We start from the raw sequence: 14,810 nt of genomic DNA, 5'->3' as shown, positions 1-14,810 counted from the left end.
TGTGGATACTCGGATTCATTTGCCACGCATACGATTTGGACAAAGCCTACAAACATACGGAGAAAGGCTTTGTGATCCCAAACGTGGCTTCTTCGGCCTAAACGCAGACCAAAATTGTTTTGTCTCTATCACTGTTGTATGGATTAGGCTTAATGGCTTGTTTGGACATTGAGTTGTGTTGAAATAAAAATTTAATAAAATATTATTTTTTATATTATTATTATTTTAGAATTTGAAAATATTGAATTATTTATTATATTTCATATTGAAAGTTAGGAAAATTGTAATGATTAGATAAAATGAGTTTAGTAACCAAATGCAACCTTAATAACCAGAATGATATATAGAAATGTAGTTAATGAGATCTCACCTTATTTAGAAGAGATAAATTTTTACTCTTTATAATAAAATTTAAAAGACATTAATTATATCATTGACTAGTTATTCCAAAGTATAGACCTACGAATGATTTAGACCTTTCTCAAATAGTTACGTTGTGTATGGGCATGATCACTCATGAGGGGTGATATGGCCCTTGCCTGGTGAAGTGGCAATATGGCCCTCCACTCGCTTATATGGTCTTTATATGTTCTCATTGACCTAACAAACGGATTTCTTTTACCCTCTACCTATACATTCAGCCAATATCAACACCCCCAACACAAATTTGGCCACAATCAACATCACTACACTAAAAAAAATTAAACTCAAATAATAAAACATAGATCTGGCTTGAGAACATAGATTTAAGTTAAGAACACAAAAAATAAAATCGAAAACGCTAGGCTAGTCTCTGACTCGAGTGACCTACAACCAAGACTACCAGTCTCTAGCCCAGAGGCTATGGCTATCAACCTCTAGCTTAAGCGATCTACGACCATGATATTGGATCTTACATAGATTAGGGAGAAAAAAATGGAGGAACAAGAGCAAGAGCAAGAGAAGATGAGAAGGAGAAAGAAGATGAGGGAAGCACGACTAGGAGAAGAGAAGAGTAAGAATCTATTGAATTGAATGATATGGGTATTGAGATTTGAAAAAGTCTTGGAAGCAGCCACTGTTTGTGTTGCCCAGATGACTAACACAAAAGGAGGGGTGAATTGAGTTGTATTTAAAAAAATAACAATTATAAATCAAATATACAATATAAAATATAAACAAAATACGAAACAATAATAAATATAAAGAGTAAGGGTAAAAGAGAAGTAAACTCAGTATGTTAACGAGATTCGGCCCCACTGCCTACGTCATCGCCTAAAGCTACCTCTTGAGGATCCCAAATTCACTATTCAACCTCTTTCAGGTAAAAATAGAAATCTATTACACCTTTGAACAATACCGTTACAAAGGATCCGTGTAGAACATTATCTACACTTGCAATCACCTTATACGTGGTGATTCAACTATTCCCTGTGTAAAACACTTTTTACACGCACAAGGATCATACACACCCTTTTACTAATACAAGAGCTGATAGTAGGTAGGTTATCAAAAAACACTTCTCAATGAGTGAAATAAGAACAATACAGCGCAAACTATATCTCTCTCAAAATGAACAAGGATTAAGACTCAATGCTTAGAGAAGAAAGAATGAAGGCTTTGAATGAATGTTATATGCTCTAGATGTTTTGAATGTGAAACTCTCAAATGATCTATTTATAGGCATGTAAGACTTTATATTCAAATTTAAAAAGATTCACATGTCAAACACAACATTATTCACTTTTTTAAAAAAATCAAATAAAAGGTTCTTCTTTTTCAATTGTCAAAGACAACATCATTCATTTTTTAAATACTTCAAACCTAATCTTTTACTTTTGGCATATGACAAAATAAGCACACTTTACTTTTCAAAAAATTCAAACCTAATCTTTTACTTTTTGCATATGACAAAAGGAGCACACTTTACTTTTCAAAATTTTCAAACAAAAACATCTATATTTTGCATAAGTCAAAAAAAGTATCAATCACTTTTGAAAATATTAAAATAAAACATGCACATGTGAAAGATGACAATCAATCATCTTTCAAAATTTTCAAATTTAATTTTCAAAATATTCATGCACATGTGGAAAATGTATTTTAATGCTTTATGATAAAATATTAATTTTGAGCTTTAATTCTAATTTTGAATTTTTAAGATATTTACAACATTACTCTATGACTTTAATGTGAACTTGTTCCCTTCTTGGTCATGCTTGTTTCCTTGATGTGCTTGACTCCATTGTGCAGATAACTTGAGCTTGAGACTCCTCTATTTTTTGAATTCATTTGTTATCATCAAAATCCATGTGTAGATATATAATTACACAAAACTTGAAATCTTGGTTTCAACAATTTGAGTGAATCCATCGCACACATTACGTGTGAACTAGGTTCATTAAAACACTTAACCGATTTCAAGGATTACGTCTCTCAACCCTCAGCCCTCCCCTCCCCCCCCCCCCCCCCACCAAAAAACCTCACAACCCTCAATGCCCTCCCGAAATCAACCCCTTCCCCCTTTGTATCCTACGACATCCATCAAAGCTAGGCACCACCAAGCATCCTTCGTCTTCTTCGACAGCCAAGCCAAACACTGTTGTGAAAAACGATGACAATGAATTGAAAATTAATATCGAACGAGAAAAACACACACACAATCACACACGACACAAGATGTACGTGGTTCGGCAAAATTGCCTACGTCCACGAGAGCTGCAGAGGATTTTATTATTGAGGAATATCACACTACAAGATGGATCTTCAATACTGTACGTCCATAGTGTTCACTCATACAGTAATCGTACGGCCATATGAATTAAAACATCATATATATGGTTACACGGCGGAAACCCTACAAAAAGTATGTTCACTCGAGCGGCGTGTCGAGCGCGCGTCGAGCGAACTTCCCTTCCGCATTCTGCTCGAGCTCACTGTCGAGCTGACATCGAGCGTTCGACTCTGCCTGACTTCGCTCGAGTGGTCAATGTCTTCGCCTTCGCTCGAGCGAAAGCTTCCTGCTCGAGCTCACTGTCGAGCTCATTGTCGAGCTAACATCGAGCGTTCGACTCTGTCTGAATTCGCTCGAGCGGCCAATGCCTCCGCTCGAGCGGTGTGGACCAGACTCCACAACACTCAACAATTCTCCCACTTGGAGACTGGTACACTCGTTGCATCGCCGTCTTCCTCAAATATGATATCCTCCACCTTTGCAACTCATTACTCTTGTCTTCATGATAGAAGACCAACTGAAGTTGCGCACAACTTCAGTTTCTCAAGCGAAACACCCTTAGTCAACATATCAGCAGGGTTCTTGCTTCCATAAATCTTCTCAAGTAATAACTGTCCGTCATCTAACAATGACCGTATGAAGTGATACTTGATCTGAATGTACTTGGTCCTGAAATGAAATGCTAGATTCTTGGCAAGGAATATGGCACTCTAACTATCACTGTAAAGAGTGCCTTTCTGATTCTTCTTACCCAACTCCTCCAAGAAGCCCTGTAGCCATACCATCTCCTTTGCAGCCTTTGACACTGCAATATACTCAGCTTCTGTTGTAGACAAAGAAACTGTTTTCTGTAGATTAGAATCCCATGACACTGCAGTATCACCAAGTGTATAAACAAAGCTCGTAGTACTCTTTCTGCTATCAATATCTCCAGCTAAATCAGCATAAACAAAGTCCTGCACCTCCAAGCTCTTTCTAGAGAAACACAAACAGGTTTCGGAGAAACCCTTTAGGTACCCCAAAATCCACTTCACTGCTTCCCAATGTTGCTTTCTCGGGTTACTCATGTATCTACTCACAACTCTCACTGCATGTGCAATATCCGGTTTTGTGCAAACCATAACATACATAAGTGAACCAATAGCTGAGGTATAAGGAACCTTACTCATGTAATCTTGTTCCTCCTCTGACTCTGGTGACTGATTCTTGCTGAGTCTGAAGTGACTTCCCAAGGGTGTGCCAACTGGTTTGGCCTTGTCCATATTGAACCTGCTGAGTACCTTTTTCACATACTCAGCCTGTGAGAGTCTCAACGTACCTCTAACTCTATTCCTGACAATTCTCATACCAAGGATTTGCTTTGCAGCTCCCAAATCTTTCATTGTAAAGTACTCTGACATCTGCTTTTTCAGATTATTGATCTCATCAATACTAGCACCTGCAATCAGCATGTCATCCACATACAACAACAAAATAATGTAAGAATTGTCAAAATACCTGACATAGCAACAGTGATCTGCCTGACATCTAATGTACCCTGCACTGTGCATGAAGTTGTCAAATTTCTTGTACCACTGTCTAGGAGTTTGCTTCAGGCCATACAAGCTCTTCTTCAGTCTGCAAACTGAACCTTCCTTTCCCTGTACCACAAACCCCTCAGGCTGGTGCATGTAGATGTCTTCTTCAAGGTCTCCATAAAGAAAAGCTGTCTTCACATCTAACTGCTCAAGAAATAAATCTTCAGTAGCAACCATAGCCAGTACTATCCTGATGGTTGTGATCTTCACCACAAGAGAAAAGATCTCAGAGTAATCAATACCCTATTTCTGCTGAAAGCCTTTTACAAGAAGTCTAGCCTTGTACCTCTTACTGCCGTCATGCTCAGTTTTCACCCGGTACACCCACTTTTTGTGTAACACCTTCTTCCCTGATGGAAGTTCTGTCAACTCTCATGTCTGATTCCCTAACAAGGAATCTATCCCATCCTTCATGGCCAGCTCTCACTTGCTAGAATTTTCATCTTGCAAGGTTTCTTCGTAACTCTGTAGTTCTCCACCATCTGTCAACAAAATGTAATTCAAGGTAGGTGAGAAATGCTGTGGAGGACGTATAGTCCTAATTGACCTGCGAACTGCAACTGTAGAAGTGGACGGTTCTGAAACTGCCTGCGGAATAATATGAATGGGTGCATTGGACCCACTCTCCCCGTCACTCACATCTCTACACTGCACTGTGACCTCTGGTAGGTCATCTAATCCCACAAACTCGGACTCCTGAGGAGCTACCGCAGAAACTGTACTAGACTTATCCTTGTACATAATTTTCTCATTAAAAATCACATTCCTGCTTCTTATGATTTTCCGACCCTGATCATCCCAGAAACGATAGCCAAATGCCTCGTTTCCATAGCCAATGAAATAACATTTCTTTGACTTAGCTTCTAACTTACTACGAGCATCAGAATCAACAAGCACATAAGAAAGACAACCAAAAGTTTTAAGGTGAGAAAATTGAACCTCTTTCCTGCTTCAAACCTCCTCAGGCAATCCACAATCCAGTGGAACTGATGGCCCTCTGTTTATCAAGTAAACGGCAGTGCTGACTGCATCTGCCCAAAAAGTGGGTGGTAGTCCAGCGTGCAACCTCATGCTTCTAGCACGCTCATTTATGGTTCTGTTCATACGCTCAGCAACTCCATTTTGCTATGGTGTTCCAGGAATGGTCTTCTCCATTCTGATACCCAGAGCTGCACAATACTCCTTGAACCCGCCATCAACATACTCACCACCATTGTCAGACCTCAAACACTTCAGTTTCAAGCCTGTCTCTGTCTCAACCATGGCTTTCCAAATTTTGAAAACATTAAATATTTCAGATTTATGCTTCAAAAAATAAATCCATACCTTCCTACTATGGTCATCAATGAACGTAACATAGTAGTAAGAACCTCCAAGAGATGCAACTGGGGAAGGACCCCACACATCTGTGTGCACAAGATCAAGTCTTCCTGTCTTTGGCGTCCTGCCACTTTTCAAGAAGTTGACCTTCTTTTGTTTCCCTATAACACAACTCTCGCACATACTGAGATTAACTGTCTTCAGTTCTGGTAGCTTGCATCTAGACAGAAGTTCCATCATGCCCTTCTGACTCATATAGCCAAGCCTGCAATGCTACAAATCTGCTGTGCTTTCTGCAACGGTAATAGCAATAGTGTCAATTAAACCAGTAGTCATATATAGTGTACCAGTTTTCTTACCCCGAGCTAGTACCAATGCCCCTTTGTGACCTTCCAGGTACTATCTGAGAACACCACTGAATGACCACACTCATCAAGCTACCCAACAGAAATGAGGTTCTTCTTCAACTCAGGAATGTGCCTGACCTTTTGCAAGGTCCATTTGTTCTTGCCAGGGAGTGCAATATCAATGTCTCTCATCCCCACTACGTTCAAAGCCTCTCCATCAGCTAGATACACCATCCCAAAATCACCTGCAACATAGTTTCGCATTAGCTCCTGGTGGGAAGATGTATGGAAGGAAGCCCCTGAATCCAGTATCCAGTCATTAACTAAACTGTGAACTGCAAGCAATAGTGCATCCTGTACTTCTTCAGTTACCACATTAGTACTATCATTCTCCGTCTTCTTAGGTTTTTTGCAGTTCTTCTTTATGTGGCCAGCTTTGCCACAATTCCAGCAAGTTGCCTGCTGACCAGGCCTCGACTTGCTCTTGCCCCTGTACTTTGATTTTGATCTTCCTCTGTTTGAGTTCCTGTCATGTGATCTCCCTCGAGAGTCAACATTTAGGGCTGAACTTAAACCTGAGGTCTCGCCTGAATCTTTCCTGCGCACCTCCTCAGCCAAAATCAAATTACGAATATCATCATATTTCAGTTTAGTTTTACCAGCAGAATTACTAACAGCCATTCTCATGGCTTCCCAACTATTTGACAGTGAAGCCAATAGTATCAGTGCACGTATCTCATCATCAAATTCAATTTCAACAGACGACAATTGATTTGTGATAGTATTAAAATCATTCAGATGTTGTGCAACAGACGTACCATCTGCTATTTTCAAATTGAATAACTTTTTCGTCAGATATACCTTGTTATTCGCTGAAGGCTTTTCATACATACCTGACAAAGCCGCCATGAGATCCGCATTCGTCTTCTCCTTGATGACGTTGTGTGCAACGGATCTCGACAGGGTTAATCGAATAACTCCCAGAACCTGTCGATCCAACAGGTTCCAATTAGCATCATCCATCTTTTCCGGTTACTGCCCCAATAGTGGAAGATGAAGTTTCTTCCTAGGGGTAGTCCTCTATCTGCATCCTCCAGTATCCAAAATCCGTGCCATCAAACTTCTCGATCCCCGATACCTTCAAATCATCTCCAGCCATCGTTTTTTCTCATACTTGAACTTTGGCTCTTGATACCAATTGTTATGAAAAACAATGACAATGAATTGAAAAATAATATCGAACGAGAAAAACACACAAGCAATCACAGACGACACAAAATGTACGTGGTTCGGCAAAATTGCCTACGTCCACGGGAGCTGCAGAGGATTTTATTATTGAGAAATATCACACTACAAGATGGATCTTCAATACTGTACGTCCACATTGTTCACTCATACAGTAATCGTACAACCATATGAATTAAAACATCATATATATAGTTACACGGCGGAAACCTTACAAAAAGTATGTTCGCTCGAGCGACGTGTCGAGCGAACTTCCCTTCCGCATCCTGCTCGAGCTGACTGTCGAGCTGACATCGAGCGTTCGACTCTACCTAACTTCGCTCGAGCGAAAACTTCCTGCTCAAGCTCACTGTCAAACTAACATCGAGCGTTCGGCTCTGTCTGAATTCGCTTGAGCAACCAATGCCTCCGCTCGAGCGGTGTGGACCAGACTCCACAGCACTCAACAAAACACCACATGCACTACGACCTCAGCCCTCACTCAAAACCAAAACCAGAAGAGCGGTAAAATCTCTTCTCTTGTTCAGACAAAAACCTCCACGTGTCGTCAGCCTTGAAAATTGGAAGTCCTTGGTCTTTCAAGGAAAGGAGCATGGCGGTGAAAATACCTCTAACGTCGGAGCCAGCAGCGACATCGAAATAATCGGCGATTATGGCTTCTAAATTACCGAATTTCAGTTTGAGCGCGTTTTCCAAATATGCCAAAGCTTTTACTGGAGAGAATGTCTCGCATGCCAACGCTGTCGATGCTAAGAATGCAAATTTTACCCATTTGGTTCTTGATTGCCAAGACTCTATTATTGACGGTGGCTGATTAGACTTGGGCTTGAGGTTGAGCTTCGGTGGCCGAGAGAGCGATCGGCTTGGGAACCTAGAGCTTTGATCGTTGTAGCCAAAGAGGAATTTGCTCTCTAGGATGGAGAAGATTTCGTAGCTGAGCTTGTCAATGCCTCGCTCTTGTATTTTCGACAGATTTGAACCCATTTGCTCGAAAACTCTGAGCAAGTTTCTTATAGAAAGAGGCGCCACCTAATTTGCCCTTCGAGGAACCCAATTAATCTTCGTTTTAGGTATTAGATTCATTCCCTTGCATGTCCCTCCGTACACACACCTTTAACAGAACTTAAGAACAAAACATGCAAAGAGTTTAACCAAGCATCTCTCTCTCTCTCTCTCTCTCTCAAACATGGTTGAGCAGTTAGAGGTTTTTCATTCTTTTTGTTGTTACAAAATATTAAGAAAATGGGATTCAGGAATTTAGATCTCAAATCTCATTTTTAATTGTGTTTTCCTTCCCAATTAGAACATTCTATAACACAACGCTTGATATTGATAACGATGCTCAACCCAATGTGTCCAACTCATCCCCTTCAAACAAAACGTACCCAAACAAGAATCTCCAAACGAAACTTTTTTCTTCGAGTTTCCTCCTAACCAAACACCGTCACTCTAATTCTGCGCCAAAACCAATTATATATCTCTCCCAAAAGTAAAAGAAGAAAAATAAAGCAGAGAAAGAATGACGTTTTGGATGTTAAAAAAGAAATGGAAAATATAGAAGCAACAACATAGTGAGTGTATTGCTACAATAGCTGCCCTGTAGAAGAACTAAGATTTTTATTTCCTCAAATATTAGGTATACGGGCGGGGAAGATAAAAACTGGGTGCGTGGGATACCCACCCGACAACTGCTTATTCTTTATAAAGTTTTAAAAAGTTGTATGTCTGTTATTTTTCCTTTTTAACATACCTAATACAAGGACTCACCTAATAGGCCTAATCACCACTTGATTCAATGGCGGCAAACGACAATAATCGCCACAAAAGTAAGATTATCAATACACACAAATATTAAGAGTTGGTAATAATTTCATTTCTTTTTATCATATCATTATAATTTTTTTAAATTTTTATATAATAAATAATTTAATTTTTTTAAATCTTAAAATAAAATTAATATTAAAAAATTATTAATTTTTAATAAAATATTTCATCTCATTTCATCTTATCTATACTGTCTAATCAAATGAAAATTAAATGTGACAAATTTTCAGAAGGCGGTTCTTGGGCCTCCATCTAACATGTTAGGGCCCAGTCAATGGATTCATTGCCTTAGATTTCTGTAACTTATACAACAAAAGAAAGCTTGCTTGGACAATTACAACATGGGAAGAAACTTGTACTCAAGTATAATTAAGGTACACTCAGTACAATTGGACTAGTTTTCTGGCTAAATCGTTGGCTTCACCACGAGTCACCAAATCCCCCTGTTCTTTTGCTCAATAATCAGTCAAAATCCGCTGATTTTCCATAACATGTTTTCCATCTGGAATATGTTGCAGGTGATTTGTCTCCCTCAAAGGTAACTACTTATTTAAGAAATGCAAAATATTCAAAGAGCTTCCGTAGGAACCAAAGCTGAATTGAAGAAGGAAAAACGACTTCTCGCTTGCAATTAGTTATTGGGTCGCCACCTATCTATGCCTTTTCTACCTATCATCCACCAGCTCCAGTCCAACCACCCCCTTCGAATATTCTACTACTCCCTTCCCCTCCTCCGATACATTTCCTTAAACAGTAATATTATATACAGTATACAAGTTTCTCGTAGTCATTATAATAAAAGGTGGGTCGATCTACTATTAAAAAAATAATTATTTTTTTTTACGAGTCACAAATTTATTCACTTTTTTTAAAAAAGTGTGTGCATAGGCTGCACATCTTAAGACTGTAAATATCATTTCTCCTCCTTAAATTATCATTTAAAAAAAAACCAAAAATCAATAATATTGGAAAGGAAAAATGGAAATACCTAATATAAAGAGGGATAACAATTTTAAGTAGAAGTAAGATAGATACGTTAAATTAATATTAAAATATTTATAATTCGATCGTCTTTAGACAACCCAACCAACATAAAGTAGGAAAAATAATCATTAATTGGCATTAATGAAAAAAACAAATTGGTATGACCACAATTAAGAGGGTCATTGCAAAGTCACCCTCATATATCCTACGTTAGTAATTTATACATTGCTTAAATTTTATATGCTTACTGCCACACACATATATCTTTATATCAATCCCTCTTCCTCATCATCTCTGACTCTCAGGATTCAGAATCAACTGATCCACCCACCTCAATCTAAGATCAAAGAGATCATCTCTCTCTATCTCCTTTCAAGATGAAGAACAACAACGGTAACACAAAGTTAATACTCCTCCACCCTTATATCCAAAAACAAGGAGGCTCCAATCGTCTATGGCTTCTAGCCTTTGTTTCCTTCTTCACGCTTGCTTTCCTCCTCACCCTCATCTACACCAGAGAATCTACATCCACCTCTGCCACCTCTACAGCCGCCGCAGCCACCATCGCTTCCCCCGGTTTGGGCGGATTGCCGACCACTGTCATTAACACCCTCCTCTACTACGCCTCAACGTCCAATAACACATTCCACATGTCCCACGCCGAGCTCAAGCAAATCTCCGATGTACTTCGAAAGTGCTCGTCCCCATGCAACTTCCTCGTATTCGGCCTCACCCCGGAGACTCTCCTCTGGAAAGCCCTCAACCACAACGGCCGGACCGTGTTCATTGACGAAAACCGCTACTACGCCGCGTACATGGAAGAGAAACACCCAGAAATCGACGCGTACGACGTGCAGTACACGACGAAACTGAGGGAGCTGCACGAGCTCGTGGCATCAACCAAGAAACAGATACGAAACGAGTGCCGGCCGGTGCAGAACCTGTTGTTCTCGGAGTGTAAGCTCGGGCTCAATGATCTTCCCAACCATGTGTATGAGGTGGACTGGGATGTAATATTGGTGGATGGACCGCGCGGGGAGTGGCCGGATGCTCCTGGTCGGATGTCACCCATATTCACCGCCGGCGTGCTTGCGAGGAGCAAGAAAACGGGTGTGAATGCTAAGACCCATGTGTTTGTGCATGACTTCTATGGAGAGGTAGAGAGGGTTTGTGGGGATGAGTTTTTATGCAGAGAGAATTTGGTTGAGGCAAGTGACACTCTTGGGCATTATGTTCTTGAGAGAATGGATGCGAATAGCTTTCAGTTCTGTCGCAGCAATACATCATCGAAAGCTTCTTCATCTTCCTAGCTATTTGGATTGTTGATCTTCATCATCATCATCCATCTTCTTCTTAATCAGCTTAGTCCCGGTGGATCAAGGGCATAAAGTGGTAAAAAGTGGCTATTTATGATCATTTCGTTTTTTTTTTTTTTCTCTCTTTCGAAACTTGTTTCTTGGGTGGGTAATGTATAAAATAATTTTTTTGGCATTGCAAAGTGTAATTTCTTCAAATTAAAAATTCACCTTACCAATTAATTATTGGAGTAATGCTGCATATAGTTATAGAATGTGCAAACGTCGCGTAATCGCTTTGAAAAATAGTGGGATCCACGGTTAAAAAATTAATTTTTTCATATGGGTCTTGTATTAATTCATTTTTTTAAAAAAACTGTGCGGTACTTCATAACTACAACTGTAAATATCATTTCTCTAATTACCGTTCCTTACACTGGCAAGAGTAGTTATATAACTTATATTAATGGCTATAAACTAGCGTTTAATAATTTAGTTTACATCCTTTTTTAAAATCTATAGAGAGTGTGTAGTATACTGCATATATATATATATATATATATATCTATAAACGAATCTAAATGATCAGTTTAACACCTTGGACTTGGAGGACCAATATAGTTTAATAACCACCATATTAAATAATGGCTACCTAGTGTAAGTTTAAACGCATTCTTTGGGGGATGGAAAACATTTGTAATTATCAGATAAGGGTGAAAATCGAAGGTCTCAGTGCGAAATCACACCAATAAGAAAATTATGTGATTATCTCGATTGAAACTGGCCGGTGAAGAGGTCTCGATTTTCTTCCAATCGGTTCACCGACATCCCGGTGGCACAATGAGAGAGAGAGAGAGAGAGAGAGAGAGAGAGAGAGAGAGAGGAATGAGAATAAAGAAACTGACAGATTCACAAATACAAATATAAATACAAATACCATTGATGGTCGCAAATTCAAATATAGATTTATGAATACAAACACAGATTCACGAAAAGGAACTCACAAACTCATGGTCGTAGACTCGCAGTTGTGTTGCGTGTGAGAGAGAGAGAGAGAGAGATCGGGAGGGAGAAGAAGAGGGAGAGGAGTTAATTCGAATCCTAATTCCAAACAACACCATTGGTTTAATAAACCAAACGATATCATTTTATTTTAATTTTTTTTTTCCAAACGGTATGAATAAAATGACGTTGTTTTACTTAAATGAAATGACGTCATTTTACTTAAAATATATACAAATAATATCTATATTAGATCGACCAGTTCAGCAGTTTGAGCCTGATCAAACTGAGACCAAATCGGCCAACGTCGATTTCTTCAAATTGCCACTACCTCCCAACGGGTTCTCCACTAGTTCGGGCCAGTTCCTGACTCCAGCTGCTTATTCCTGTCTGTGCTAGCCGGTTCTCTCGATTCCTATACACCCCTATTATTAGCACATAGTTTTATTATTAGCACATAGTTTTCATAAAATCCCAAAATTCCACACTTGCATGAGTTGTACGGTTTTTTAGTGTTTAAATATCCTCCAAACATGGACTTTTGAACACGTCTGTTGTCTGCACAAGTTGAAAGGTTTTTGTCAATGTTTAATTGGTAGACTAATCAATAGTGCATGCGGCAGTACTCATAGATGACAAAACAGATCAATACAGCAAATTAACTTGTGATATTCGTTATACCAAACCGCATTTGACTCGTTAATCATAAAACCAGAAGTCCAGGTTGGGTCAAGAGTTAAGTACACCCACTCACAAAATTGGACCTACCTGGAAATTTGGGAGCAGGATTCAATATATAATTACAATGTTTAATTGGTTTTTGCTTGGTACCAGAGAAAAGAAAGGAAGGATAAAACCCATGTGGCTTGATTAGGTTAGGACTTCTTTTGTTTTTTCTTTAGGAGCGTCCTTATAAATATTCACTACTATAAATACAAATAGAAATAAACAACAATATCATAAATTTAATTTTGACCCATATTTCTTGGCAAAATTGAGAAATGATCACAGAATGAGACGTGGCAAACGAATTGATTCGATAATTAATATTTCTTTTTCATTAATTTTATAAGAGTTAATTAAATTCTTCTGGGCTATCAAAATTATAGTCAGATTCATTTCTTTTATTTGAATAGCGGATATAGCAATTTAGTTATTTAATTGAATCATTTTTTCCTATCCAATACCATCCAAGTGATAACTCCTAAGTTTTGAGTCGTATCACACATGAATAGGGTTGGACTCCGACTCGTAGTGAACTCCGACCTCGGACGTTAACTTGGTTTGGAGGTCATTTTGAGTTCCGACTCCAGTTCCAAATCAGAGCGGATTTCGACTCCGATCAAAATTGTCGGAGTTGAAGTCTGAGGTCAAAGAAATAAAGATAAACAAGGCACTCTTTGCCTCTACAGTCTACTCCATCTCTGCACTCTATTGATGTTCTTCATTCCCACCTTTACATTCAGAGAGAAAGAAAGAGAGGGTGAAGTGTGAACCAGAGAATGAGAGAAGTCTCCATTGCTTGAGCCTTGCACGTCACTTCATCAATATATTATGTGAATCAGAAAACTTTACTAAGCATCATCACGAAAATGGGTGAAGAAACAAGGAACCAGAAAAGAAAGTGGAATGCAAAGAATAAAATGCAGAAGAGAAAAAATGAAGAAGAATACAAGAGAAAATGGAAAGGCAGCATAACAAAAAAGATGTTCGAAAGTCTACAAAAGAAAAGTGGTAGTCAGTAGACATGAGGAAGAGAACTCCGAATGGTGTAAAAAGTGGGAAGAAAAGTGGCAAACATTGGGAAGAAAACAAATACCCAAGGAAGAGAGAAAGGAAAAGTGTCCTCTACTGTAATGGTTGTTTTGAAGAAAACAATTTTATTTAAAAGGTTGGAGTTCAGAGCCGATACTGACTTGGATTCCAACTCCGACCAATTTTTCAACAAAAACTCGGACTCTGAATTCCAACTTTCCGACTTTGTTGGAGTCGGTGGTCAGCCAAAATCGGCGTTACAAAGGAAATGCACAGCTCTATCCACACTGAAACATTTGGGCTTCCATTCGGGTAGTCATTTATATTTGGTACTTTCCAAGACCTAGGAACTGCATTCTATCCATTCCTAGGAAATTTCATCCACAAAGGTAAAATTTATGGTTAATCGATATTGCTCATCATCATTTAGCTATCTCATTTATTTTTATCATGTAAAAATAAATAAATAAATCAATTGAACTGGCCAAACTGGTGGATTCATTTTGGTTCGTGATCCGGTACCAATTCTTAAAAATCGAGATTAGACTCTTATATATTTTTAATTTTTTATATTATATTATATTATATATGCTAAATTGTTGACTAATATAACTTGAAATTTTAATCTTAAACATGAACATTAATATTAAATTATTAATACAAACTTACTTTTGATATGATCTTGATCTTCTAAATTAAATTATGCTATATAGATGGTATGTGGTATTTCAAATAGAATTATTCATAT

At 38.6% G+C, this 14,810-nt stretch overlaps 2 protein-coding genes across 2 annotated transcripts; one reads left to right on the top strand and one right to left on the bottom strand.

Annotated features, from left to right (window-relative positions):
* Nucleotides 1-7,679: 7,679 nt before the first annotated feature.
* Nucleotides 7,680-8,186, bottom strand: LOC122293307 (patatin-like protein 6). The gene has a single exon (XM_043101851.1). The coding sequence runs from the start codon at nucleotides 8,184-8,186 to the stop codon at nucleotides 7,680-7,682; it is 507 nt and encodes a 168-aa protein (XP_042957785.1).
* A 2,079-nt stretch (nucleotides 8,187-10,265) lies between these two features.
* On the top strand, nucleotides 10,266-11,548 carry LOC122305208 (protein IRX15-LIKE). Its single transcript, XM_043117572.1, has one exon. It carries the CDS (start codon nucleotides 10,388-10,390, stop codon nucleotides 11,318-11,320), a length of 933 nt encoding a protein of 310 aa, XP_042973506.1. The 5' UTR covers nucleotides 10,266-10,387; the 3' UTR covers nucleotides 11,321-11,548.
* Nucleotides 11,549-14,810: the final 3,262 nt, after the last annotated feature.

The sequence above is a fragment of the Carya illinoinensis genome, chromosome 1 (assembly GCF_018687715.1).
Source record: "Carya illinoinensis cultivar Pawnee chromosome 1, C.illinoinensisPawnee_v1, whole genome shotgun sequence".
NCBI classification, from domain to species: Eukaryota; Viridiplantae; Streptophyta; class Magnoliopsida; order Fagales; family Juglandaceae; genus Carya; species Carya illinoinensis.
This window is presented reverse-complemented; position numbering and strand designations above follow the sequence as displayed.